This window comes from Nomascus leucogenys, chromosome 19 (assembly GCF_006542625.1).
Source record: "Nomascus leucogenys isolate Asia chromosome 19, Asia_NLE_v1, whole genome shotgun sequence".
NCBI classification, from domain to species: domain Eukaryota; kingdom Metazoa; phylum Chordata; class Mammalia; order Primates; family Hylobatidae; genus Nomascus; species Nomascus leucogenys.
In genome coordinates, this window is record NC_044399.1 from 69,963,371 (window position 1) to 69,987,462 (window position 24,092).

At 48.8% G+C, this 24,092-nt stretch overlaps 1 protein-coding gene across 1 annotated transcript in view; it reads right to left on the bottom strand.

Annotated features, from left to right (window-relative positions):
• Positions 1-186: 186 nt before the first annotated feature.
• The window catches only part of LOC100581416 (dynein heavy chain 2, axonemal), a 58,540-nt gene continuing 34,634 nt past the window's right edge, over positions 187-24,092 (bottom strand). Inside the window, exons 35-57 of the mRNA XM_030799798.1 lie at positions 17,225-17,389; positions 16,545-16,670; positions 16,251-16,399; positions 16,106-16,172; positions 15,866-16,016; positions 15,502-15,650; positions 15,186-15,319; positions 14,899-15,043; positions 14,549-14,748; positions 12,583-12,709; positions 10,329-10,515; positions 9,975-10,123; positions 9,653-9,836; positions 9,230-9,420; positions 3,428-3,619; positions 3,086-3,270; positions 2,614-2,842; positions 2,387-2,538; positions 2,154-2,268; positions 1,176-1,352; positions 1,005-1,079; positions 699-849; positions 187-552 (exon numbers count right to left, since the gene is read on the bottom strand). Coding sequence (XP_030655658.1) covers positions 398-552; positions 699-849; positions 1,005-1,079; positions 1,176-1,352; positions 2,154-2,268; positions 2,387-2,538; positions 2,614-2,842; positions 3,086-3,270; positions 3,428-3,619; positions 9,230-9,420; positions 9,653-9,836; positions 9,975-10,123; positions 10,329-10,515; positions 12,583-12,709; positions 14,549-14,748; positions 14,899-15,043; positions 15,186-15,319; positions 15,502-15,650; positions 15,866-16,016; positions 16,106-16,172; positions 16,251-16,399; positions 16,545-16,670; positions 17,225-17,389 — 3,555 coding nt within the window. The 3' untranslated portion in view covers positions 187-397. The remainder of the gene's footprint in view (positions 553-698; positions 850-1,004; positions 1,080-1,175; positions 1,353-2,153; positions 2,269-2,386; positions 2,539-2,613; positions 2,843-3,085; positions 3,271-3,427; positions 3,620-9,229; positions 9,421-9,652; positions 9,837-9,974; positions 10,124-10,328; positions 10,516-12,582; positions 12,710-14,548; positions 14,749-14,898; positions 15,044-15,185; positions 15,320-15,501; positions 15,651-15,865; positions 16,017-16,105; positions 16,173-16,250; positions 16,400-16,544; positions 16,671-17,224; positions 17,390-24,092) is intronic.

A 24,092-nucleotide genomic window follows, 5' to 3' on the forward strand; every position in this document is an offset into this window, starting at 1 on the left:
CCACAGCCTCTTCAGGCGGCTCCGCCCTGCCCTTTGGTTCAGGGCCACGCCTCCGTTCCTCTCCAGGCCGCCCCACCTCCCTCGCTTCTTTCCCCACCCTGTAGCAACTCCGCAGTAGCTCTGTCCTCTGTGAGGCCGAGGCTTCCTCCCTCCCCAGACCCTCACCATTGCATTGAGAGACTTAAGGCTTGTTGTCGCGGGTGTTTTACAGAACTGAGCTCCAATACAACTCTTCCACTTTTATGGCTAACACAACTAGGTATCTCCAGGGCCACATCACACAAATTCGGCCAAGGTCAAAGTCTGAGTGAGGTCCAGCCTCAGTCCTAGGTGCAACATCTGTCTTAGCTCCTGGAGTCCCTGACCCTCTCTCTCAAGCGGAGAAGAGGAGGAGGTCTCAGCTGTCCAGGCTCATGAGTAGAGCAGTGCCCCTCTTGATCCAATGATCAGATGTCATGGCCCCAGACCGCAGGTCAATGCCGATGACAAAGGAGGCTCGGTCTGAGCTGCCTGCCCGGTTGGGATAGTAATAACAGGGGCAGGAGTACATGCCTGGGGAAAAGGAGAGGAGAAGTCAGACTCCTGGAGCCTCCGGGAGAGCAGGGCAGGAGCGGGTGTGGGATGGGCTGGAGCAGATAATGGGTTAGGTTCCAAACTAGGGACGGGGCAGGCAGGTCCTGCCTGGGGAGCTGTCCCACCCTTGGCGCTCTTCTTGCGGCTCTCTGCAGGCCGGAAGTGGATCGTGGGCATGAGACAGACAAGCTGCATGGGCTCTGCCTCCACCAAGCAGGAGTTCTTCCGGTCCCAGCCAGCACCTTCCAGGTACAGGCCCCGGACCCAGACACCATCCTGGGGAGAAATGGGAGCAGGTCTGGGAGAAGCTAGACTTAAATTGCCAGCGCCCCTGACCTGCTCCCTCTCTCCTCCCTTCTCGTCCAATTATTTCCTATTTTTGCTCCCAGTGCCCTCTTTTGCTCAGAGCCCCAAGCACAACTGGCTCCCACCTTGGGGGGATACACTAGGTTGCTGTCATCCACAGTGGAAACGATAAACTCCCAGGAGAGGCTGTCCACTGAAACCTGGGGGTTGAAGGTGAGAATAAGAGAGGACCCCGAAGAGGAGAACACATACACGGCCCCAGCATACATCCCCCTCACACTTTGCACATTGCTCACGTTGTTTTGGCGAGCTGAAGACTGCAGCACAGCAGTGAGGAAGCCAGTGGGAAAGGTGAAACCAGACAACCAGAAGATCACAGGAGGCCGGGCCCGGCTGGCCCACAGCTCAAACTGCTCCACACGCATGGCCAAGTCCCGGGTCCAAGCAGCCAATGGCTTTTGTGAGGGGTATGCCTGGGGAAGGAGCGCGTGTGTATTCACTCACTTGGCCGTGCATTCAAATCCGTATTTATTTATTTACAGACAGAGTTTCGCTCTTGTCACCCAGGCTGGAGTGCAGTGGTACGATCTTGGCTCACTGCAACCTCCACCTCCCAAGTTCAAGCGATTCTCCTGCCTCAGCCTCCCAAGTAGCTGGGATTACAGGCGCCCACCACCACGCCCGGCTAATTTTTGTATTTTTTTAGTACAGACGGGGTTTCACCATGTTGACCAAGCTGGTCTCAAACTCCTGAACTCAGGTGATCTGACCACCTCAGCCTCCCAAAGTGCTGAGATTGCAGGCATGAGCCACCGCGTCCAGCCCAAATCCTTATTTTGAGCACCTGAAGCAGATATGGGAAGATTATGTGGTGGCAGCCCCTGTTCCCCAACTACAGGTGAACAAAGCTCTCCAACGCCAACGTCCAGGAAAGAGGCATACAACAACAGCTATGCATTCATAATAATAACCGCGGTAATATTAACCAGGTAGCATTGATGAAGCACCTACTGAGTGGTAGGCACAGTACTGGGAATCTCTGAAACATCCTTGGAGAGGTTAGTAATTTGCCCTGAGTAAGTCTGTAAGTTAATAAGTTGTATGAAGTCAGTCAATGAATGGCAGAGCCAGGTTTCAACCTTGAACCTATCTAACTTCAAAGTTTTGGCTCTCTGCAGTTTGCTGTATGCCCACCTAGAACCAGGAGATTGGGGGGCACAGGATTGAGAGGGGAGCTCATTGTTGGAGAAGGATCAACAATGGTATAATCTTGCCTTTCCCCAGAGTGGAGGAACGTGGGCATCAAAGATGCAATTGAAAATCTCTTCCAGGCTTGTAGACATGACAATGAGGCCCTGGATGCCTTTCTCTAGGTCTGTCAGTGAGAACCTGAGCAGGATGAGGTGGAGTGTTAGAGATGGGGTGGGCCTGGGAACGTCATTCTAGCCAGAAGGTGAAGGCCTCTCCTCACCCCCTCCCCTGTTCCGCAGAGTCCCCCTCCTCTTACAGGATGGTCTGCATCAGTGTGTTGTATCTCTGGATCTCCTGCAGAAGGACCACATTGAGGGGGGAGGGGTCGAGAGCTAGCAGTTTTCGAGTCCCCTCATAGTCGATCATTTCAGGGATCTTCTGCTTCACATCAGCGGCCAACTCAAGGACCTGAGCAGGCAAGAGCTCTTGAGTGTAGCCCCTTCTTCTCATCACTTTCCCTCCCCCAAGTCCAGCTCTTTTTACCTTCTCTTCCCGGGTCTGGCCTCCAGCCCTGGTGGGTGTAATCTGAGGTTGCAAGGAAAGCAAAGTATCAAAGAGGGTTCGTGCCTCAGCGATCTGAGAGGCCACATCAGCATTGGGGTGCTGGCCAAAGGCCTCAGGGGGGTCCATGCCAGGCAATAAGCTGATGTATTCCTTGTAAGAACCCAGGCTCCCATCCTTGGGGATGAAATAAGTCTCCAGTGCTGACAACCTAGGGAGTCATAGCATAATTACTGCCACATTGTGGGGACTCAGGCCTCAATGCCAGGCCAAGACCCCAAGCCTATGCATGTCCCATTTGTCCAGCTCCCTGCCCTGCTCCTCCTCCCAATCCCATAAACTCTGTCTTCTCCCAATCTCACGTCCTCTCCTCAAACATTTCCCCCACCCCTGATCCCGCCACCTGGCTGACTTGTGACCTCTGGCTCCCTGCCCAGGGCCACCTCCCCCTCACCGGTAGAAGGGAGTTGATAGAGACTGGTCACAGAAATAATCATTGATGTAAGTGGTCAGCAGGCGCCGGTCCCAGTCATCTGTGACATGTCCACCATAGTTGATGCCGGCAATGAGGTACTTAAGTGCGTCCCAAGGTGTCTCCTCGTACTCATCCAGATAGAGGCTCAGCAAGTTTTCTGACACCTAGGCATAGTCCCAACCCAAGCCCCCATTCCCACAGAGTTATGGCAGGAAATCTGCCAATGGGGCTTCAACACAGGCTTTGTGTCCCACAGGGGAGCCATGGGGTTGGAAGTGTAAGGAGAGAGGGCTGGGATGAGGACCCCTGGCTAATACAAACCTCAAAGTCAGAGTCATTGAAGCCATAGATGATGTTCCAGCCAAGCTGCAGGAACTTTTTGCGTTCAAGTAATACAGAGTGAAAGAAACAGAGTGAAAATAGCAGCTTCTTATATTTGGCAGGTTTGGAGCAGCGGGAAAACTGTGGTTCTGACATCAGTTGGTAAAGACGTGTCATGTTGGCCTTTAGGCCCTGGGGACAATGAAATACAAAGATGGGGTGACATGCATCATACTCAGACCTGCCACTAGCACCGCCATATACAGTTGTGGAGGTTCTTCATTGCACAAAGGCGCTGGCTGAAAGGGTGAGTGGAGGCTGAAATGTAGCCATTGATCTACATGCCAAGATCTGCATTCTTCCACAAGGCTGAGTGCCTTTCTCTAATTGGCAGATAGGCACTGTATGGGCTTGCGGCAGCCCTGCCTTCTTGTCCCACCACTTTTTTTTTTTTTTGAGATGGAGTTTCGCTCTTGTTGCCCAGGCTGGAGTGCAATGGTGTGATCTCAGCTCACTGCAACCTCTGCCTCCTGGATTCAAGCGATTCTCCTGCCTCAGCCTCCCAAGTAACTGTGATTACAGGCGCCCGCCACCACGCCCAGCTAATTTTTTGTATTTTTAGTAGAGACAGGGTTCCACTATGTTGGCCAGGCTGGTCTCAAACTCCTGACCTCAAGCGATCCACCTGCCTCGGCCTCCCAAAGTGCTGGGATTACAGGTGTGAGACACCGCACCCAGCCATCCCACCACTTTTGATGCTCTCAGCCCTGATGTTCTCAGTGGTAGGTAGGCCAGCGCAATTTGGGGTGTCAGAAAATATGAACAAAGATAAATACATATACATGCAACTAACAAAAATGTACAGAATTGTGTGCAAAGGTTAGTGTAGATTAAAAAGGCCATAATATATCATCAAGGAAGAACAGTCTATGCGATTGGCATTATTAGTCTCCATGAGCAAGCTGGGATTTGAACTAAGCCTTCCAAATGGGAAGGATATGACTAGGCTTGAGAGGAGAGTCTCGCTTTCCTGGAGATGGAAGGAATTGAATAAAGGCACCGAGGACAGAATAAAGTGAGAGGATGAGCCTGGCTGAAGTCAAGTGCAAGTGCTCAGGTGGGAAGGGAGGGCCATGGACAGATGGAGATGCAATAAGAATAATGGATGTTTGGCCGGGCACAGTGGCTCACGCTTGTAATCCCAGCACTTTGGGAGGCCAAGGTGGGCAGATCAGGAGGTCAGGAGTTTGAGACCAGCCTGGCCAATATGGTGAAACCCCTCTCTACTAAAGATACAAAAATTAGCCAGGCGTGGTGATGCGCGCCTGTAGTCCCAGCTACTTGGGAGGCTGAGGCAGAAGAATCACTTGAACCCAGGAGGCGGAGGTTGCAGAGTGCCACTGCACTGTAGCCTGGGTGACAGAGCAAGACTCTGTCTCAAAAAAAAAAAAAAAAAAAAGAATAATGGATGTTTGGGCCATTTGGACTTGATTCACCGGGCATCATGGAGCCAGTCTCTATGTTGAGTAGGACAGCGATCTGTTCAAACAGCGTTTTAAAAAGACTTATCTATGACTCACAGAATGGAATAGTGAGAAACTTGAGGAATACTGGATAGCAGTAACAAAAATAACATGTGACTTCTAAAAAAATGCCATTTATGACATCAAGATATGTCAAGTACCAAGAAATAAATCCAATTAAAATGTATGATTATTTATGGAGAAAATTACAGAATTTTAGGCCAGGCATAGTGGGTCACACGTGTAATCTCAGCACTTTGGGAGGCCAAGATGGGAGGATCACTTGAGCCTAGGAGTTTGAGACGAACGCGGGCAACATAACAAGACTCTGTCTCTATTAAAAAAATAAAAAATAAAAAAAGAACATTACAGAATTTTATTAAAATAAATAATGAATGGAGGCTGGGAACAGTGGCTCATGCTACCTGCAATCCCATTGTGCTATGATTGTACCACTGCGCTCCAACCTGGGCTATAGAGCAAGACCCTTCTCTCTCTAAAAAAAAAAGAGGAAAAAATGAATAAATGGAGAAATATACTTAAAGATTAGGAGCTTCATTGTTCTAAGGATGTGAATTTTCCCCAAATTGATGAATAGAACTTTTTTTTATAGAACAAATGAATTCTAAAATTTATACTGGAGAATAAAAGGTCAAGAATAGCCTGAAGAAGAATAAGGTAAGAGGATGTGCCTTACCAGCCATCAAGAATTATTATAAAGCTATGTAGTAATTAAGACGAAAATATATCAGCACGGCACTGTGGGTTACACCTGTAATCCCAGCAGTTTGGAAGGCTGAAGCAGGAGGACAGCTTAAGTCCAGGAGTCCAAGACCAGCCTGGCCAACATGGTGAAACCCAGTCTCTACAAAAAAATACAAAAATTAGCCAGAGTGGTGGTGTACACCTGTGAGGTGCAGGTGGAAGGATTGCTAGAGCCTGGGAGGCGGAGGTTGCAGTGAGCCAAGATGGTGCCAGTGCACTCCAGTCTGGGCCACAGAGTGAGACTCCATCCTAAACAAACAAACAAAGACTAAAGTATTGATTCCAGGATAAAACAATTTGACCAATGAACAGAATAAAGGACCCTGAAACCCATACATATATGGAAACATGATTGAAGGCTGAGCAGGCACTACAGATCAGAAAAGTACTTTTGCAGTATTTGAGAAGTGGTACTGGGAGAATTGGTTATCCATGTAGAAAAAAATAAAATTGGCTGGGCGCGATGGCTGATGCCTGTAATCCCAACAGTTTGGAAGGCTGAGGCGGGTGGATCACCTGAGGTCAGAAGTTCGAGAACAGCCTGGTCAACATGGTGAAACCCCGTCTCTACAAAAAATAACAAAATTAGCTGGCAGGGCGGCAGGTGCCTGTAATCTCAGCTACTCGGGAGACTGAGGCAGGAGAATCACTTAAACCCGGGAGGCAGAGGTTGCAGCGAACCGAGATCACGCCGCTGCACTCCAGCCTGGGTGACAGAGCAAGACTCTGTCTCAAAAAAAGCAAAACAAAACAAAAGAAAATTGGACCTCTACCTCATACCACAGTCACAAAAATGAATTCCAAGTGATAAAAAACTTAAATGTGTAAGTCAAATTATAAATTTTTTGGAAGGCAAGTATAGGAGAGTACTTTTACAATCTTAAAGTAAGCAAGGATTTCTTGAACAAGACAAAGGAGCACAAACCATTTAAAAAAGGAAAGATAGCTAAATTCAACCTCATAAAAATTAAGAATTTCTCTTCACCAAAAAACAGCATAAAAGAGAAGAGACAAACCACAAAACACATAACTGACAAAGGATTAGGATCTGGAATATATCCTACATATATAGTATGGATATACAGTTCTGGAAGAACTACAAAACGCGAAGAACATCATGAATGCATGTCAAGCACATAATGTTGAATGAAAAAAGCAAGTTGCAGAGAAACGTATATAGCAATGGTTGCATTAGCAATACAAACTTTTGCATTACAATGATAAAGAATCCCTAACTCCAGAGGAAAAGAAAAACATTATAAAGAAAATGACAAATACAAGATTCAGAAGAGTGGTTTCCTCTGAGTGGGGAGGGAAAGTGATGAGACTGGGAAGAGGCACACTGGGACTTCAAAGAAAATGCTGGGATTTTTCTCTCTTAAAAGGATGGTGGGCCGGGTGCGGTGACTCACACCTCTAATCCCAGCACTTTGGGAGGCCGAGAGGAGGCGGATCGCCTGAGGTCAGGAGTTCGAGACCAGCCTGGCCAACATGGTGAAACTCCATTTCTACTAAAAATACAAAAATTAGCCAGGTGTGGTGGCAGGCACTTGTAATCCCAGCTACTCGGAGGCTGAAGCAGGAGAATCGCTTGAATCTGGGAGGCGGATGTTTCAGTGAGCCGAGATGGCACCACTGCACTCCAGCCTGGGTGACAGAGCGAGACTCCATCTCAAAAAAAAAAAAAAAAAAAAGATGATGGGCACACAGATATTCATGGAATCATGATCCTTTATAACTTGCATATAGTTTATAAATCTTCTTTTGTATCTACTTAAACTTAGATTACTTAATATCTAGCTTTTTTAAAAAACTGGATAGCAGGAAGTGACCCAGGAATATACTCCAGGACTATACCCCAAACTGGCAACTGTGGGCTGTGAATACAGGGGCTTTCTTATTTGAAGTAAAACTCAGGCTGGGCGCGGTGGCTCACACCTGTAATCCCAGCACTTTGGGAAGCCAAGGTGGGTGGATCACCTGAGGTCAGGAGTTCGAGACCAGCCTGGCCAACATGGCGAAACCCCGTCTCTACTAAAAATGCAAAAATTAGCAGGGTGTAGTGGTGCGCACCTGTAATCCCAGCTACTCAGGTGGCTGAGGCAGGAGAACTGCTTGAACCTGGGAGGAGAAGCCCAGGCTGCAGTATAATGGCGCAATCTCGGCTCCCTGCAACCTCCACCTCTAGCTGGGGTTATCATACCTGAACTCCATATCTAACCTTCCTGAGCTCAGGTGATCCACCTGCTTCAGCCTCCCCAAATGCTAGGATTACAGGTGTGAACCATCACACCTGGCCTGAGCCACCATGCCTGGCTGAGACTCTTTCTAAAAAAAATCCTGTCTCTAAACATAATCACATTCTGAGTCTTGGGGGTTGGGACAAAAAAGTGTGAAACGAGTGTGCTATTATGGTGCTGGTGTGCCAAGAAGTGCTTTGTAATCCGATGGCAATTCAGAGCTGGAACTGACTTTGGGGCTGGTGCCAGAGATGGGATTAGAGTTGAAATCATGAAAAGGACAATTTCTCCAACAACTTGTGAAAGGAGAAAGTAGAATGAGAAACGTTGGGCCAGGACTGAGGGTCCCTCCCCTCTTTGGCCCTCCCCTCTTAGTCCTTAGGTCAAGGAGTAAGTATTGCAATCTGGCCACAGGCAGAGGAAAAAGAAACACAGAAGTAATAAATGATATGTCAAAAGACAGGGGGGAAAGCAGGAGCGATGTGTCAGGGAGCCAGGGAAAGGGACAGTCGACTGTGACAGCTGCCCCAAGTGGCCAAGGAGGATTAAGAATGATGAAAGGCACCCATGCGTGATTCAAACAGCTCTTATCTGTTGAGGATGATACATACTGGTCCATGTGCTTTTCACAGGGTGAGCAAAAAGGATTTTGATCTCGACTAAGCGCAATGAAAAGCTACTAAAATAGTTTAAGCAGGGGTGAGTGGGTGAAGCGCAGTGACACGGCAGATTTTAGAGGGTGGTGATGATTGCATTTGGTGATGAGCTTGTGATATTGGAGATAAAAATTTCAGTAGAGTCGGAGGAAAGGAAGGACAAAGAGGCAGGAAGTGTGACATTCGGAAGAGAATGTAAGGAAATGATGGAAGGCAGGAAGGTTCTGAGGTATAAAAGAATGAATTTGCGGACCCAACTACCCAAACTCTGGCTCTGGAATACTTATTTACTCTTTCTGTATCTCAGTTTCCTATCTTTAAAATGGGGGTAACAGTATTCACCTTATAGGGCGTGTGTGCACACATGCATATTAAACGAGTTAATAAATGTAAAGAACTTAGAACAGTGCCTGGCACATGATAATCACTCAAGAAATGTTAGCTATTATTATTATGTTCTAGGAGTTTGGCACAAACAGGAGAGGAATGAGGTGGAATTTTTTGAGGACAATCAAATCAAAGCCATGTTGTTTTTAGGTTAAGCCCTCTCTCTGGTGCTAGCAGGAGTTAAGGTGGACCAGATGGCCCTGATGATGCTGGCTCTCTATGGCCACATACCTTTGGTGGCTCTGTGGTCATCTTGACGCTGACCTGCAAGGTTGAGATAGGGAAGTCTGGGTGGGGGCTGGAGCTGAGCCAGAGGCGGAAGGATGGATGAGGATCCTCCACCTGCAGCTGCTCCACCAGCTTGTCCAGATTAGGCATCCAAGACAGTGAGAGGTGGCAGTTTGCCAGGAACACCCAATGTCCTGCAAGGAGATGCCAGAGTCAGTGGGAATCATTTCCTAAGCCCTGCCTGTCCTCACGCTTTCCACCTGGTGTTGGGGTGGGGGTGCTGGGAGGGCCTACCACTCAGATCTGCCACTTCTGGGGCCCTCTGTAGAAGTGGGAGGTACAGGGACAGTAGTGTAATTGAGGTTGGAGGTTCTAGGGACAAGGACTGGGCTGAAGATGGGGGTGAAAGAAAGGATGGACACCAACCCTGAGTCACACCCTCTCGAAGGAGCCGAGCAGCGATGGGGGCCTGGCCCTGGCCCAGGGACAGGGCGTGGAAGCGCTGGGCCATGCCCATATGCTCTGCCAGCTGCAGCAGGGCGCTGGTGGGGTCCACACCAGGGGACAGGATGAACACGAGTGGGGATCGTGGGGTTGAATCCTCCATCACCTGCCAGAAGCACAGGTATAGCATCAGGCGGAAGGCCACATGACCAAAGTGAGAGAGAGAGATGAAGGAGACTGAAACAGAGCGAAGGAGGCAGGAAAGACCCAGGGGCCGTGGAGACAAGGAAGCCGAGCCACCGACCAACTTCATATTCAGCACAGGCGGCTCGATGAAGCGGGAGCCAAGGTTGGTGACGATGAAGGAGGTCACGCAGAAGGCCACGCGGTCCTGGCGCAGGGAGCGGACGATCAGCATCCGTTGCATTTCATTGCAGGCATTTTCCCACTCACCTGGGGATGAGGTGAGTCATTGCAGGGAAAGGGAGTGAGTCTGGAAGAGCAGGGAATCCAGACAAAGGGGCACCTGCCGGGAATGTGCTCCGAGCCAGGCGGCCAGCACCAGCTGGGAGAGGGGATGGAGGACAACGGGAAGGGCAGGCACGTGGCTGAATGGAGGGAAGGAGAAAAGTGACAGTGGGGCACAGACGCCCGGTACCTGGCAGCATCGCCTTCTCTGGGGCAGCACTGGTATACCACAGGTGCCAGTCACGAGGATACTGCTCAAAGGAGTTCATGAGTCCATGGAAGTTGGTCAGTTTGTCTAGCTCTGTGATGTTATCCCAGTAGGCATCTGCAAGCCAGCTAGTACATGGATTGTCCATTTGGCCCTCCCGATCTAAGACCTGGTGGGAGAGGGGGAAGAAGGGATTGACTTGGGAATACTTCCAAAGAAGAGTGATCTTTTTCTCCTTTCTCTCTCTCTCTCTCTTTCTGTATTTCTCTCTCTCTCTCGGTAGGAAAGCGAAAATGGAATTTTTTTTTTTTTTGAGATGGAGTCTCATTCTTGTCACCTAGGCCAGAGTGCGATGGCACAATCTCGGCTCACTGCAACCTCTGACCCCCAGGTTCAAGCGATTCTCCTGCCTCAGCCTCCTGAGTAGCTGAGATTACAGGTGCTTGCCACCACACCTGGCTAATTACTGTATTTTTAGTAGAGACGGGGTTTCACCGTGTTGGCCAGGCTGGTCTCAAACTCCTGATCTCAGGTGATCACCCTCCTCGGCCTCCCAAAGTACTGGGATTACAGGTGTGAGCCACCGCGCCCAGCCCAAAATGGGTTTTCTATGAGAGTGAAGAGATGAATACAGGGATCCTGGGGAATAAACGTGGGGTCTAGGACTCAGACCCTGCCCTTAGCCCTCACAGTTCAAATTTAGGAAGCTGGCGCCCTCTGCTGGTTGCCTGGTAATAATGTCTCCAACCTAATGACTGGTTGGTAGCCTCACCTTCATAGAAGCACAAACTATTTACTCATTCATTCGCTCACTTGCTTATTCATTCTTCTTAACAAATATTTATTGTTCGCCAACTATGCACTTTAATCATTGGGATGCATTACTGAGCAAAACGGACAAATATCTCTGCCCTTGGGGATTTTATTTTCTAACATGGGATTGTGAACTCATGGGCAGATTATGAACCAAAAACATAACAAATAAGTAAATTATCTAGTATAGCAAAGATGGCAGTGCCATGGAAAAATAGGATACTCTGAGGAGGGTAAGGGAGACTGGGAGTGTTGAGGGGTAGTTTGAAGTATTAAATAAGAAGATCAAGGTCGCACTGAGGTGAGGTTTGAAGGAGGTGAGAGATGGCCAGGTGCACACACCGGGGAGTAGGCTTCCAGCAGAAGGCACGGCCACGCAAAGGCCCTGAGGCGAGACATGCCAGGGGGTTTGGGGAAGGCAATGAGGCCTGCGTGGCTGGAGTGGAGTAGGGGCTGTGTGGTGGGAGGCGGCGCCAGCCATCGGGAGCCTGTCACAATGGCATCCACTTTAAAAGGACCTCTCAGGCCGGGCACAGTGGCTCACACCTATAATCCCAGCACTTTGGGAGGCTGAGGTGGGAGGATCGCTTGAGCCCAGGAGTTTGAGACCAGCCTGGGCAACATGGTGCGACCCCGCCTCTACAAAAAATACAAAAATTAGCTGGGCGTGGTAGCACAGGCCTGTAGTCCCAGCTATTCCAGAGGCTAAGATGGGAGGATGGCTTGAGCCTGGGAGGTCAAGGCTGCAGTAAGCCAAGATCACTGCCACTGCAGTCCAGCCTGAGTGACAGAGTGGGACCTCTCTGGTTGCTGTGTTGAGAGTTTGGGGTGGGAGGCAGGAAGTGAAGGTGGGAAAAGTCAAGAAAATGTCTAGGAGGGTGGGAGAGTGCAGCATGGTTGTCTGGAAGCCTTAAGGGCCTCGTTGAGGTTCATGATCATGGACTTAAAGCGAGTCCAGCTGGTGTGGGTGTGTTCTTCTCTGGCCATGCTCAGTGCACAGGCCACGCAGGGACCGAGGGGAAGAGAAGCTGGATCTAGCCAGAGTGGTAGATGCAACACAGAGAGGAGGAAAATGGGCGTTGAGGAGCCTGTGAGGGAGAGATTGTGAGGGCGACCGTGGAACTCAGGCTGGGGAAGGAGTGCCTTGAAAGGCAGTAAAAAGTGGCATGATCAGGCCAATCTGTGGGACACAGGTGAGACATGCCACAGAGCCCAGCCTGTGCTGAGTGCAAGGGGGTGCATGGCAAGTCACCTCCGCAGCCCCAGGGAGCTCACCATGCAGCTGATGCTGACCTGGATTTTCTCAGCTCACTCACTGATGCCGTGGGCCTGACCCTCTGGGTCTGGAGTCCTTGTCACACTTGCCCTCATCCCCAACCTTGACCACCATCCCGTCCTGGGATGTGCTCTCTGCCCAACTCACCACACCCCCACGTAGAAAGAAGTTGTATTCATCCATGTTGAGTTTGCCAGAAGTCTCCAAGATTTTGGCACACATATGAAAACTGAATAGTAGTTTGTGGCGTTCAAAAAGGGTACGGCAGGTGTACCTGGGACAAAACAACAGGGAGGAGGGAGGGGCAGGATGGAATGGGGGCTGATGCTCCACTCGAATGCTATGATCCTACTATCACACAGCCTCACACAGACGACCTCACCAGCCTCTAATCCTAACCTCCTGGAAATAGCCAAGGACTCAGGGGCCTAGAGACAAGAATTTCCCAGAGTTCACTTATTATTATTATTACTTTTTGAGACAGAGTTTTGCTGTTGTCACCCAGGCTGGAGTACCATGGTGCGATCTCGGCTCACTGCAACTCCACCTCCCAGGTTCAAGCTATTCTCCTGCCTCAGCCTCCCAGGTAGCTGGGATTACAGGAGCCCATCACCACGCCTGGCTAATTTTTATATTTTTAGTAGAGACGGGGTTTCACCATGTTGGCCAGGCTGGTCTTGAACTCCTGACCTCAGGTGATCCGCCCGCCTCAGCCTCCCAAAGTGCTGGGATTACAGGCATGAGCCAACGTGCCCAGCCATTCACTCATAATTAGTCGTTCAGTTCCATTAAAAAAACAAAACATTCATTATTCCCCTACTATCTTGCCAGGCACTCTGCTAGGTCCTGAAGTCACAAAGATGAATAAGCCACAGTCTCGGAGAGGACAGAGAGGCCATCGGTTATGATGTCCCTGCCTGCTGGACTCAGGGAAAGTTTCCGAGAGGAGCTGCCCCAAGCTGCAGCAGAGTTTTCAGGTGACATGGGAGAGGCAGAGAGGTCACAGCATGAGCAAAAGCACGAGAAGGGCACAGCGTGCAGGGCAGTCAGGGACGCTCAGGCCCCCAGTGCAAGGCAGGAAAGGTGAGGCTGAGGCAGGAGAAGGCCAGGTCATGAGGGCTTTCGTGGGCCACAGGGACCAAGCAACCAACCACTGGCAGTCAGACCCGGGAAGCGGCATGGTCAGATTTGCTCAGGTGGGCAATGCAGGAGGGTGGGTTGAGAGGGACAGTGGGTAGGGGCAGAAAGACCTATAGGAGACCATTGTGCAACTCAGAAAAAAGGATCACCAGGGCCAGAACTAAAGTACAGCCAAGCAGTGGGAAGATGGGGAGGGAACAGTTGCAGAAATATTCATGAACAAAACCTGGTGACTGCTTTGAAAGGGAAGAGTCAAGGATAACTCCCAGTTCTTGCCAGGCACGGTGGCTCACGCCTGTAATCCCAACACTGTGGGAGACCATGGCAGGAGGATCCCTCGAGCTTAGGAGTTTGAGACGAGCCAGGGCAACATAGGGAGACCCTTTCTGTACAAATGAAAATTATAAAAATAAAGGATAACTCCCAATTTCTGGCTTGGGTGATTGGGTCGTGGGTGTTGGTGCCATCCAAGGATGAGGACCCTGAAGGAAGAGGGAAGAGAATGAGTTGGATCTGAAGCAAGTTGAGCTTGAAGGGTCTGTGGGATGTCAGGGTAGAGAAGTCCAGTTCCTTGCTGCTCAAATGTGATCCACAGACCAGGAGCAGTGGCACCCCCTGGGAGCTTGTTGGAGTTGCAGAACCCCAGGCCCCACCCCAGACCTGCCAAATCCCAACTGGTATTTTCACAAGATTGCCAGTGCACTTCCTGCCCGTTAACGTCTGGGCAGTGCTGGTATCGCCAACAGTTGTGTAGACAAGTCCAGTGCTCAAGGGAGGGCTACGGACACAAGATGGGGAATTGTCGGCCCACAGGTGATGGTTAAGCCATGAGACTGAGGAGCTACCAGGAGGACATATGCCGAGGACAGTGGCAGCTGAGAGCCGCGGTGCGGGAAAGCACGAAGGCGCAGCGGCCAGAACAACCACGGCCACTCGGCCTCTGGGCTGGGGCATACTGGGGGCACCCTCAGACCTGTAGACAGCATAGGTGTGGTAGTCGTTCAGGTAGTCAATGCGGTCCTCCAGCTTATTGCTGCGGTGGCTCTTGTCGATGCTGAGGATGAAGAGGCTGATGTAGGCATCCAGTGAGAACTGGTACATGGGGTCGATGCAGCCCATATCATTGAGCACGAAGAACAGGATTGATGCCCGCTGGGCGCACGGGCGGTAAGCCTGCCGGCGGGGGCGGGGGGGGTGGAGTCAGGGCCACCGAGGGACATGGCAGGGAGCAGGGGCTCAGGGAAGGAGAGGTCTCGAGTCGTCATGATGGAGTTGCATCTTGGATGGCTGGCGGGAGGCAGGACTGGAGGGCAGGGGGCTTACCTCCCGCGCCAAGTCAATGTTGATCTCTGTGGTCTCACTGGTCTCCAGCTGCTCAGTCACCTCTGTGGCTGTGATCTTGGAGGTCTGCAGTGTGTTCACCAGCTGCACGTCATCCAGCAGGGAGCCGGTGGCCTCATTCAGCAGCCTAAGGGGAGGCCCAGAGGCACATGGAGCAAGGGGTTAGGGGGACCAGGCTCCCTGGGATGCCGTCGTGCCTGGGGTAGACTGGGTGGAGGCTGGCTGGGAGTAGACCCGTGGGGCGGTGGGAGGGGAAGGCAGGGCCTCACCGCAGGATCTCATCCTCCAGCTCCTTGAGCTTTCTCTTGCCAGCCGCGATGTTGATGACCAGTGAGTCCTTCTGCTCCTCCAGCTCAGGCCGCTCCTTCCGCACCACAATGCCCAGCAGCTGGGCCTCCAGGCCCTGGGGGCATCAGGACTCACAGTGAGGGGCTCTCACCCCTTTGACCTTCACCTTCCTCATCCCTTTCCACCTCGAAAGACCCCTCATCCTCAGCTGCCCAACACAAGCTTATGCCTTTTCTCAATCCTTCCAAACTCTTCCTGCTTCACCCTAGCTCAGTCTGGACCTCAGCCTGCACCCACCTGTTCTTTAACAGCAAAGTTGACAATGGTGGTCTTCGCTGAGGTCTCTGGGCTGTAGTGGGGGTTGGAGAGCTTGGTGGTGATGTAGAAACGGAAATTGTTATTGTATTCCACCTCCTTATCGCCAATGTGCATCAACAGCCGACCACCTGCATCCACGGAAGGGTCAGGGGCAAGGACTCCATATGATGGGTACCAGCTAACCCGTCCCCCACCGGCATCCAGGGGCAGTGACTTGGCCTGTACTAAGGCCCCAGCCCAGGGCTGTCTGAACGGAGGGACAGGTAAGAAGAGGACACAGTCAGAGAGCCAGCCCTTCCCTCCCTAGCATTCCACTCGGCTGGTCTTGGGGACTTGTCCTGACCGATTCGGGCCACAGATTTATTGAGCACGGGGTTCAGTGTGGGGTCCAGATATTCCTGCACATTCTGAAGTAGCACCGGGTATCCAAACTGAATGGCATTTTCTAGGATTCGCAGGTAATCGCTCATCTGCAGGTCAATGATCTTCAGGCCCTAGAGGGCAAGGGGGAAGGTGAAGAAACACTGGGGGAGAGGTGGGGCCTCAGGAAGAGGGGGACTAATCCGGCCCCCCAGCCTCACACCTGGCCTCCTTCCATGTTCTTAATCCATTTCAGGGCCTGCGCCTGAGGGTCGATCATCAGTGCCCACCTGGAGGGGGAGTACAGGTCAGAGGTGAGGCCCTCTCCCATGCTCCTGTACCGCCCCCATGCCCAGCAGCACCCTTACCTGTTGCCTCGGGTGACGATGATGCCATTCTCAGTGGAGAAGGCGTCTGAGGGCAACCCTTGGATGTTCCAGTCCCGGACTTTGGTAGGATTGGACAGGAAGTTATCAATGGCAAAGGAAGGGGAGCAAGGAACCTGAAGCTCCCAGATCTGGGGAGAGAAAAGCCCCACGCTTTAACTTGAAGAGCTGAGCCCAGCAGTCCCTGTGCCTTCACGGTATCTCTTAATGTTCCCAAAGGTCCTGCTCCCAGCCCTGGTCTCGGAGCCTACTTGTCATACCTGAGCACCATCTCACCTTCCTGATCCAGATTTGGTTGACAATCTCATCCCGGTAGTTGGTCAGGAAGGGTCCCATGTAGGACAGGAAGGCAGCTGCCAGGAGACAGTCCCCCACCAGATAGCCCAGGTCCTCCTCCAGGCCCTGGCGGACAGGAGGGAGGGTAAGCCTGCCTGGGCCCCAGCACTCTGGGAGACACTTGGAATGCTTTTGAAGGCACCCTCTTCTGGACACTGTCAGGTTTAAAGAGTTTCTTTCCCTCCCCTAAACCTGTGTGTCCTGACAACTCTAGCCTGGTTCTAATTACTTTCGAGTTCTCTATCTCTAATGGCAATGTTTACATTCTGGTGATAAGGCCTAACCTTTTTGCGAAGCCAGGAGCTCACTGAGGGGCAGAAGCAAGATGTGCCGTGTCTGTTTTCTGTCTGGTTGTTGGGCTGCATCAAGAGTCCTTGTGTGTGCTTCCCAGCCCTGCCCAAACACTGAAGCAGATCCCTAATGATGCAAAAAGCCTTTCCTTCCATTGCTCTCACCAAAGGTGTGCAGGGGGAGGGGAAGAGCTCCCACGCCTCAGTTCTTAGAGTTCCCTATACCCAGGTGTCCCTGTTTTCCCTGACTGCTCCTCAAGCTAAAAGGGATGGGTCTCTCAGAAGTGGCGGGCAGAGTGAAAGGACACCAGGTGGTACAGTCGATCTCACCTGGACTGTCTCTTCCCATCTGGCCTTCTCGCCAGCCAATCCCGACACCAGCATCCCGGCTCGCTCCAGCTTCAGCTCCATCTCTTCAGACTTCTTGTGAAGCTCCTCCTTCTGTGCCAGCTTCTCGTCATACTGTTTCTTTAGCATCTCCAGTTTCTCAGCTACCTGGGAGAGATTCAAGTATAGCGCATCAAACACAGGGCTTGCAGCCAGATTGTTCTCGTTCACATCATGACTCTGTCATTTTGTAGCTGCTATTTTGTGCTGCCATTTTGTAGCTGCCATTTTGTAGCTTTGTTAAATTAATCTCTTTGAGCCTAGTTTCCTCATGTTGTAAAAGAATACCTACCCTATAGGGTTATCGTGAAGAGTAAATGAGATAAAATACGTGAGATGAGGTGAATTTTCTTCCCCTTCCTTCCACCACCCTTTCCTAGAGCCAGAAACTACTTGGTAGTTTCGGGGTAGCTGGGTAGGGGACGGAGACCTCTTGAAGCATAATAAGCCACACAAGATGGATTGGCAAGTGAAGGCCAGACAGCACATAAATGACTGCCACTCCATGCCAGAGGCCATACCTAAGGTGGAACCTTGAAAGAGGAAGAAAAAGAGAGAAATGAACCCAAGAGCTGTTAGAGGGAGAGTCCATTCCTGACAAAGGGCTGGCTGGGCATGGTGGCTCATGCCTATTGTAATCCCAATATTTTGGCAAGCCAAGGTAGAAGGATCACTTGAGGCCAGGAGCTTGAGACCAACCTGGCGACATGGTGAGACCCCGCCTCTATTCAAAAAGTAGAAAATAAGAATAGAAATAAAAAGACAAAGGACCAAGTGCAAGGTCCCACACCAGAGATGGAGGCCTGGGCAGAGCTGTGTATACTAGAGAAACCCCTCTCAAGTCATTGCCACCTGTGGACTCTGTTGAGGTTGGAATGAATATATATACATTCACTGAAATCTGAAGGAGAGAACTGATAGAGCCTTGTCCCAAGATCCTGTATATGTGTGTATGATCCTGTATATGTGTGTATGATCCTGTATATGTGTGTATGATCCTGTATATGTGTGTAAGATCCTGTATATGTGTGTATGATCCTGTATATGCGTGTAAGAACCTGTGTATGTGTGTATGATCCTGTGTATGTGTTTACGATCCTGTATATGTGTGTAAGAACCTGTATATGTGTGTATGATCCTTTATATGCGTGTAAGAACCTGTGTATGTGTGTATGATCCTGTGTATGTGTGTAAGATCCTGTATATGTGTGTAAGAACCTGTATATGTGTGTATGATCCTGTATATGCGTGTAAGATCCTGTATATGCGTGTATGATACTGTATATGCGTGTATGATCCTGTATATGCGTGTATGATCCTGTATATGCGTGTATGATCCTGTATATGCGTGTAAGACCCTGTATATGTGTGTATGATCCTGTATATGTGTGTATGATCCTGTATTTGTTATCCTGTATATGTGTGTAAGATCCTGTATATGCGTGTATGATCCTGTATATGCGTGTAAGAACCTGTATATGTGTGTATGATCCTGTATATGTGTGTATGATCCTGTATATGTGTGTAAGATCCTGTATATGTGTGTATGATCCTATATATGTGTGTATGATCCTGTGTATGTGTGTATGATCCTGTACATATATCTGACGGCCAACAGCAGTTGTGCCTGGATACAGACTGTATCACCGTCCTTTTCATCATGAGGAATATGGGGTGGGGGATTACACATAGCATTTACATGATACATGTTCCCTTTCCCACCGCCACCTCACTGGGAAAGGCAGCCCACATCATGGAAATAGTTCCACTACTAGAAAGTAGAAGTAGCTCTGCCTTAACTGAGTAATTCTGGTAAGTTTCACCCTTTCGGAGCCTCGCCGGGGTTGCTGCAGGTAAGGGCTGTGGCACGGTGCGAGGCACACAGCAAGCAAGCACTACCTGGCCCAAGCACTTGGAAATGGGAGAGATCACTCTCCAAAAGATATTCTTTAAAACAACATGGAGGGCCAGGTGCGGTGGCTCACACCTGTAATCCCAGCACTTTGGGAAGCCAAGGCAGGCAGATCACCAGGTCAGGAGTTCCAGACCAGCCTGGCCAATCTTTTTTTTTTTTTGGTCTCAAAAAAAAAAGAAAGACATACATGCACAAGGTTAAAACCTAAATGATATAAAAGAGGTTACAGGAAAAGTAGCATCTAGACCACTTTTCCCACAGCCAGACTTCTTCCTCTGAGGCAAACTACTTTGTTTGTTTGTTTGTTTTGAGACAGAATCTTGCTCTTGTCTCCCAGGCTGGAGTGCAATGGCATGATCTCAGCTCACTGCATCCTCTGCCTCCTGGGCTCAAGCGATTCTCCTGCCTCAGCCTCCCGAGTAGCTGGAATTACAGGCGTGCACCACCATACCCAGTCAATTTTTGTGTTTTTAGTAGAGGCTGGTCTCAAACTCCTGACCTCAGGTGATCCTCCAGCCTCACCCTCCCAAAGCGCTGGGATTACAGGCATGAGCCACCACGCCCAACCATGGCAAACTGCTTTTTAACCACTTTTCTTTTTATTTATGCTAGTTGTTACTTCCATATCTCTGAAAAATATGCGTATGCCTCTATTTTTAAAGTATGCTAATCTCTTTGGAGCTTTAAATTTTTAAAAATTATTATGAAAATTTTTAAACCTAGAAACACCCATCAGCTAGATTTCACAGTTAACATTTTGCTATATATATTTCATCTACTTGTTTTTTGCCAAAGTATCTTTAAGTAAATTAAAAACTCATGAAATCCTCAAACCTAAATACTTTATAACATATCTTTAAAAGTAATAATAATAAGGACTTTTTTTTGCATAACCACAACACTATTATTACACCTAATAAAATCTTTGTCATATCTTAGAAAATAATTTTTACTACCTTTTTTTTTTGAGAATCGTGAATATATTTACATAAATCAAAATCCAAAAGGAACAAAAGTGCCCCTGGTGAAGGGGAAGTCTTCCTGCCATTCCTGAGCCTGGTCCCAGGCCCTGCCCTAGTTTCCCGTGTGGCTTTCTAGAATAGTCCATGCACAGAATCATTTATATATAAGAAAAATATAAGCACAGTGAAGGTAGGGACTTGTTAACCACTGAATCCTTAGACCTAAAATAATGCTCAGCACTCACATATTTTTTTGAATAAATAATTTTTTTTTTTTTTTTGAGACAGAGTCTCACACTGTTGCCCAGGCTGGAGTGCAGTGGCGACATGTTGGCTCACTGCAACCTCCACCGCCTGGGTTCAAGCGATTCTCCTGCCTCAGCCTTCCGAGTAGCTGGGATTACAGGTGTGCACCGCCATGCCTGGCTAATTTTTGTATTTTTAGTAGAGACGGTGTTTCAACATGTTGGCCAGGCTGGTCTCAAACTCCTGACCTCCAGTCATCCACTCATGTCAACCTTCCAAAGTGCTGGAATTACAGGCATGAGCCACTGGGCCCAGCCAGAATAAATGAATTTTTAATCAGTGGTTATATGCTATAACACTGTTTGTACTTTACTATTTTTTTTACTTGTTTCCAAATCAGTTCTTGTGAGCTGCCTCATTCTTTTTGGTAGCTGCAAAATACTCTTATGTGAGATCGAACCATGATTTATGTAACAAGTCTCCTACGGATACACATTTGTGTTTTTCCAACATTCTGCTATTAACAATGCTGTAATAAATATCCTTGTACAAGGCCAGGCACGGTGGCTCACGCCTGTAATCCCAGCACTTTGGGAGGCAGAGGTGGGAGGATTGCTTGAGGCCAGGAGTTTGAGACCCCTAGCAGCACAGCAAGACCCTGTCTCTACGTCCCCCCACCAAAAAAAAAAAAAAAAGAAGAAAAAACCTGCAAAAGAAAAAAAAGAAATTCATATACAGGCATAAGCACATCTTCACACTGCTGTTTCTTGTTCCTTTAAATTTTGTTTACTTTGTGAATCTTTGAATAGCTATCAAAAATTCAAAAGGCCCAAGGGCGTGAGGGTATGAAAGGTCTTCCTCCTAACCCTATTCCCCACTCAGCCGGGTTCCTTCTTTAGAGGCAGCCAGTGTTACCTGTTCCTTGACTCTCCTTCCAGAGGTATTCTATACATACGCAAGTAGTCTATACTGCTGTTGCCTGGTGTATCCATTTTAGGCTTTTTTTTTTTTTTTTTGAGACAGAATCTCACTCTTGTCACTCAGGCTGGAGTGCAATCACGCGATCTCAGCTCACTGCAACCTCCACCTCCTGGGTTCAAGCGATTCTCCTGCCTCAGCCTCCCTAGTAGCTAGGATTACAGGTGCCTACCACCACGCCCAGCTTTTTTTTTTTTTTTTTTGGTATTTTTAGTAGAGACAGGGTTTCACCATGTTGGCCAGGCTGGTCTCAAACTCCTGACCTCGGATGATCCGCCCACCTCGGCCTCCCAAAGTGCTGGGATTCCAGGCGTGGGCCACCACACCCGGCTTTATTTTTATCTTTATTTTTTGAGGCAGGATTTTGCTCTGTTGCCCAGGCTGGAGGACAGTGGCATAATCATAGCTGCACCCTCAACCTTCTGGGCTCAGGTGATCCTCCCACCTCAGCCTTCCAAGTAGCTGGAACTACAGGTGTGCGCCACTGTATCTGGCTAATTTTTTTATATTTTGTGGGGACAAAGTCTCTCTATGTTGCCCAGGCTGATCTTGAACTTCTAGGCTCAAGCAATCTCCCGGCCCCTGCCTCCCAAAGAGCTGGGATTACAGGCATCAGCCACCAAGCCCGGCCTGAATTGTGCACTTCAAAATGGTTATAATGACATATTTTATATGTATTTTACCCCCTAAGAAAAGAGTGTATACATATGTGTGGATTTATAACCCCCGATCCAGTAAATGCTTATTGGTTAGATTGTATCTCTTATATTAATCTATTGCTAAAGATTTCTCCTAGTTAAATTTAAGTGCACAAGTCATGGTTCCAGATAACTGACATTTTGGTGAAGCTAAAACCAAGATTTTCTCTGTGTATCCTCATTCCCTCAAATGCTATTAGATTTCTTCTACGGTCTTTGGCAACAGTAATAACCAGTTTTTTGGCAACTTAATTTTATCTGCAGGTTGTGTATGCCTTATTAAGACCCTTGAGTTCTATTTTAATCTCAAATAATGCTCATGAGAGACTTCATTCTGAACTTAATACAGCCTCTGAGGTCCTGAGGAACAACATCCTTTTCCAGGGAGAGACAGCCCAGGTTAAGAAAACTGATCTACCCAGAGAACCCCCACCCTGCTACGGTCCAAATGTCATCTCACTCAAATTCATTTTTGAACTTAATCTCCAGTGGAGTGGTGTTGCAAGGTGGGGCATCTGGGAGGTGATTAGGTCACGGGGGTGGGGCCCTCAGGAATGGGATTAGTGCCCTAGTAAAAGAAGCCCAAGAGAGCTTGTTTGTCCCTTGTTATGTGAAGACACACATAAGCATCATCTATGAGGAACTGACCCTACCAGACGTCGAATGTACTTGCACCTTGGTTTTAGACTTTCCAGCCTTCAGAACTGTAAGATATCAATTCCTGTTATTTATAAATTACCCAGTATTTTGTTATAGGAGCCCAAATGAACTGAGATAACCCCTCAGCTGAGACGGAGCAGAACAGGAAGTTGGGGAGGATGATTTGGGGGCTTTAGAAGGTTGAAGTCTAGATTTTTAACTCACAAAGGCAAGATTAGTTGATTTCGAATTTCCATTTCTTTGGACTTTAGTTTACAAAGGGATTTATTTAATCTTTAAAATTTAATTTCTCCCTAGGGGTTATATTCAAATTTGTGGAATTTCTGTATATTGTTATTATTGGAGTGTTTTAATGCTGTCATTTAACTGAACTGCATGGCCTCTGATATGTTATATTGGACAATGTGACTAGACATAATTTGGAATGCAAAATAGGAAAAAAATGCGAATGTTCAACCTTGGGGATACAGTTGCCCTAAAGTAGATTAAGACATAATTTGGAATGCAAAATAGGAAAAAATGGGAATGTTCAGACTTGGGGATACAGTTGCCCTGAAGTAGATTAAGACATAATTTGGAATGCAAAATAGGAAAAAATGGGAATGTTCAGACTTGGGGATACAGTTGCCTTGAAGTATATTAAGATTCTGTTCTGACCCATTTCAGAGCCTTCTGGGACCCTATCTACGCCACTGGTTTGTAACCCTTGCTGTATATCAGAACCAGCTGACAAGTGAGTAATGGCTAAAGCTATTTACTCAAAATTTGTTCTGATCTGCACTGTAGTTGGGCTCTGAGCCTCTTTTCAGACCTGAGCCTCAGTACTATGCATAAGCTTTCCCATCTCTGGTAGGTTCTGACAAGAAAGCTTTTAAAATGTGATTCTTATGCTCTGCCAGGGATTCTTACTTAATTGGCCTGGGGCAGGGCCCAGGTATCAGCACAGTGTCTATTGTGAAGTTCTATTAAAAGGTACATTTGGGGGCGGGCGTGGTGGCTCACACCTGTAATCCCAGCACTTTGGGAGGCCGAGGCGGGCAGATCACTTGAGGTAAGAAGTTCAAGACCAGCCTGGCCAACGTAGTGAAACCCCATCTCTACTAAAAATATAAAAATTAGCCAGGCGTGGTGGCAGACGCCTGTAATCCCAGCTACTCGGGAGGCTGAGGCAGGAGAATCACTTGAATCTGGGAGGCAGAAGTTACAGCGAGCTGGGATCGTGCCACCGGACTCCAGCCTGGGTGATAGAGCGAGACTCTGTCTCAAAAACAAAATGAAACAAAACAAAACAAAAAGGGTATATTTGGGCCAGGTGGGGTGGCTCACCCTTGTAATCCTAGCAACTTGGGAGG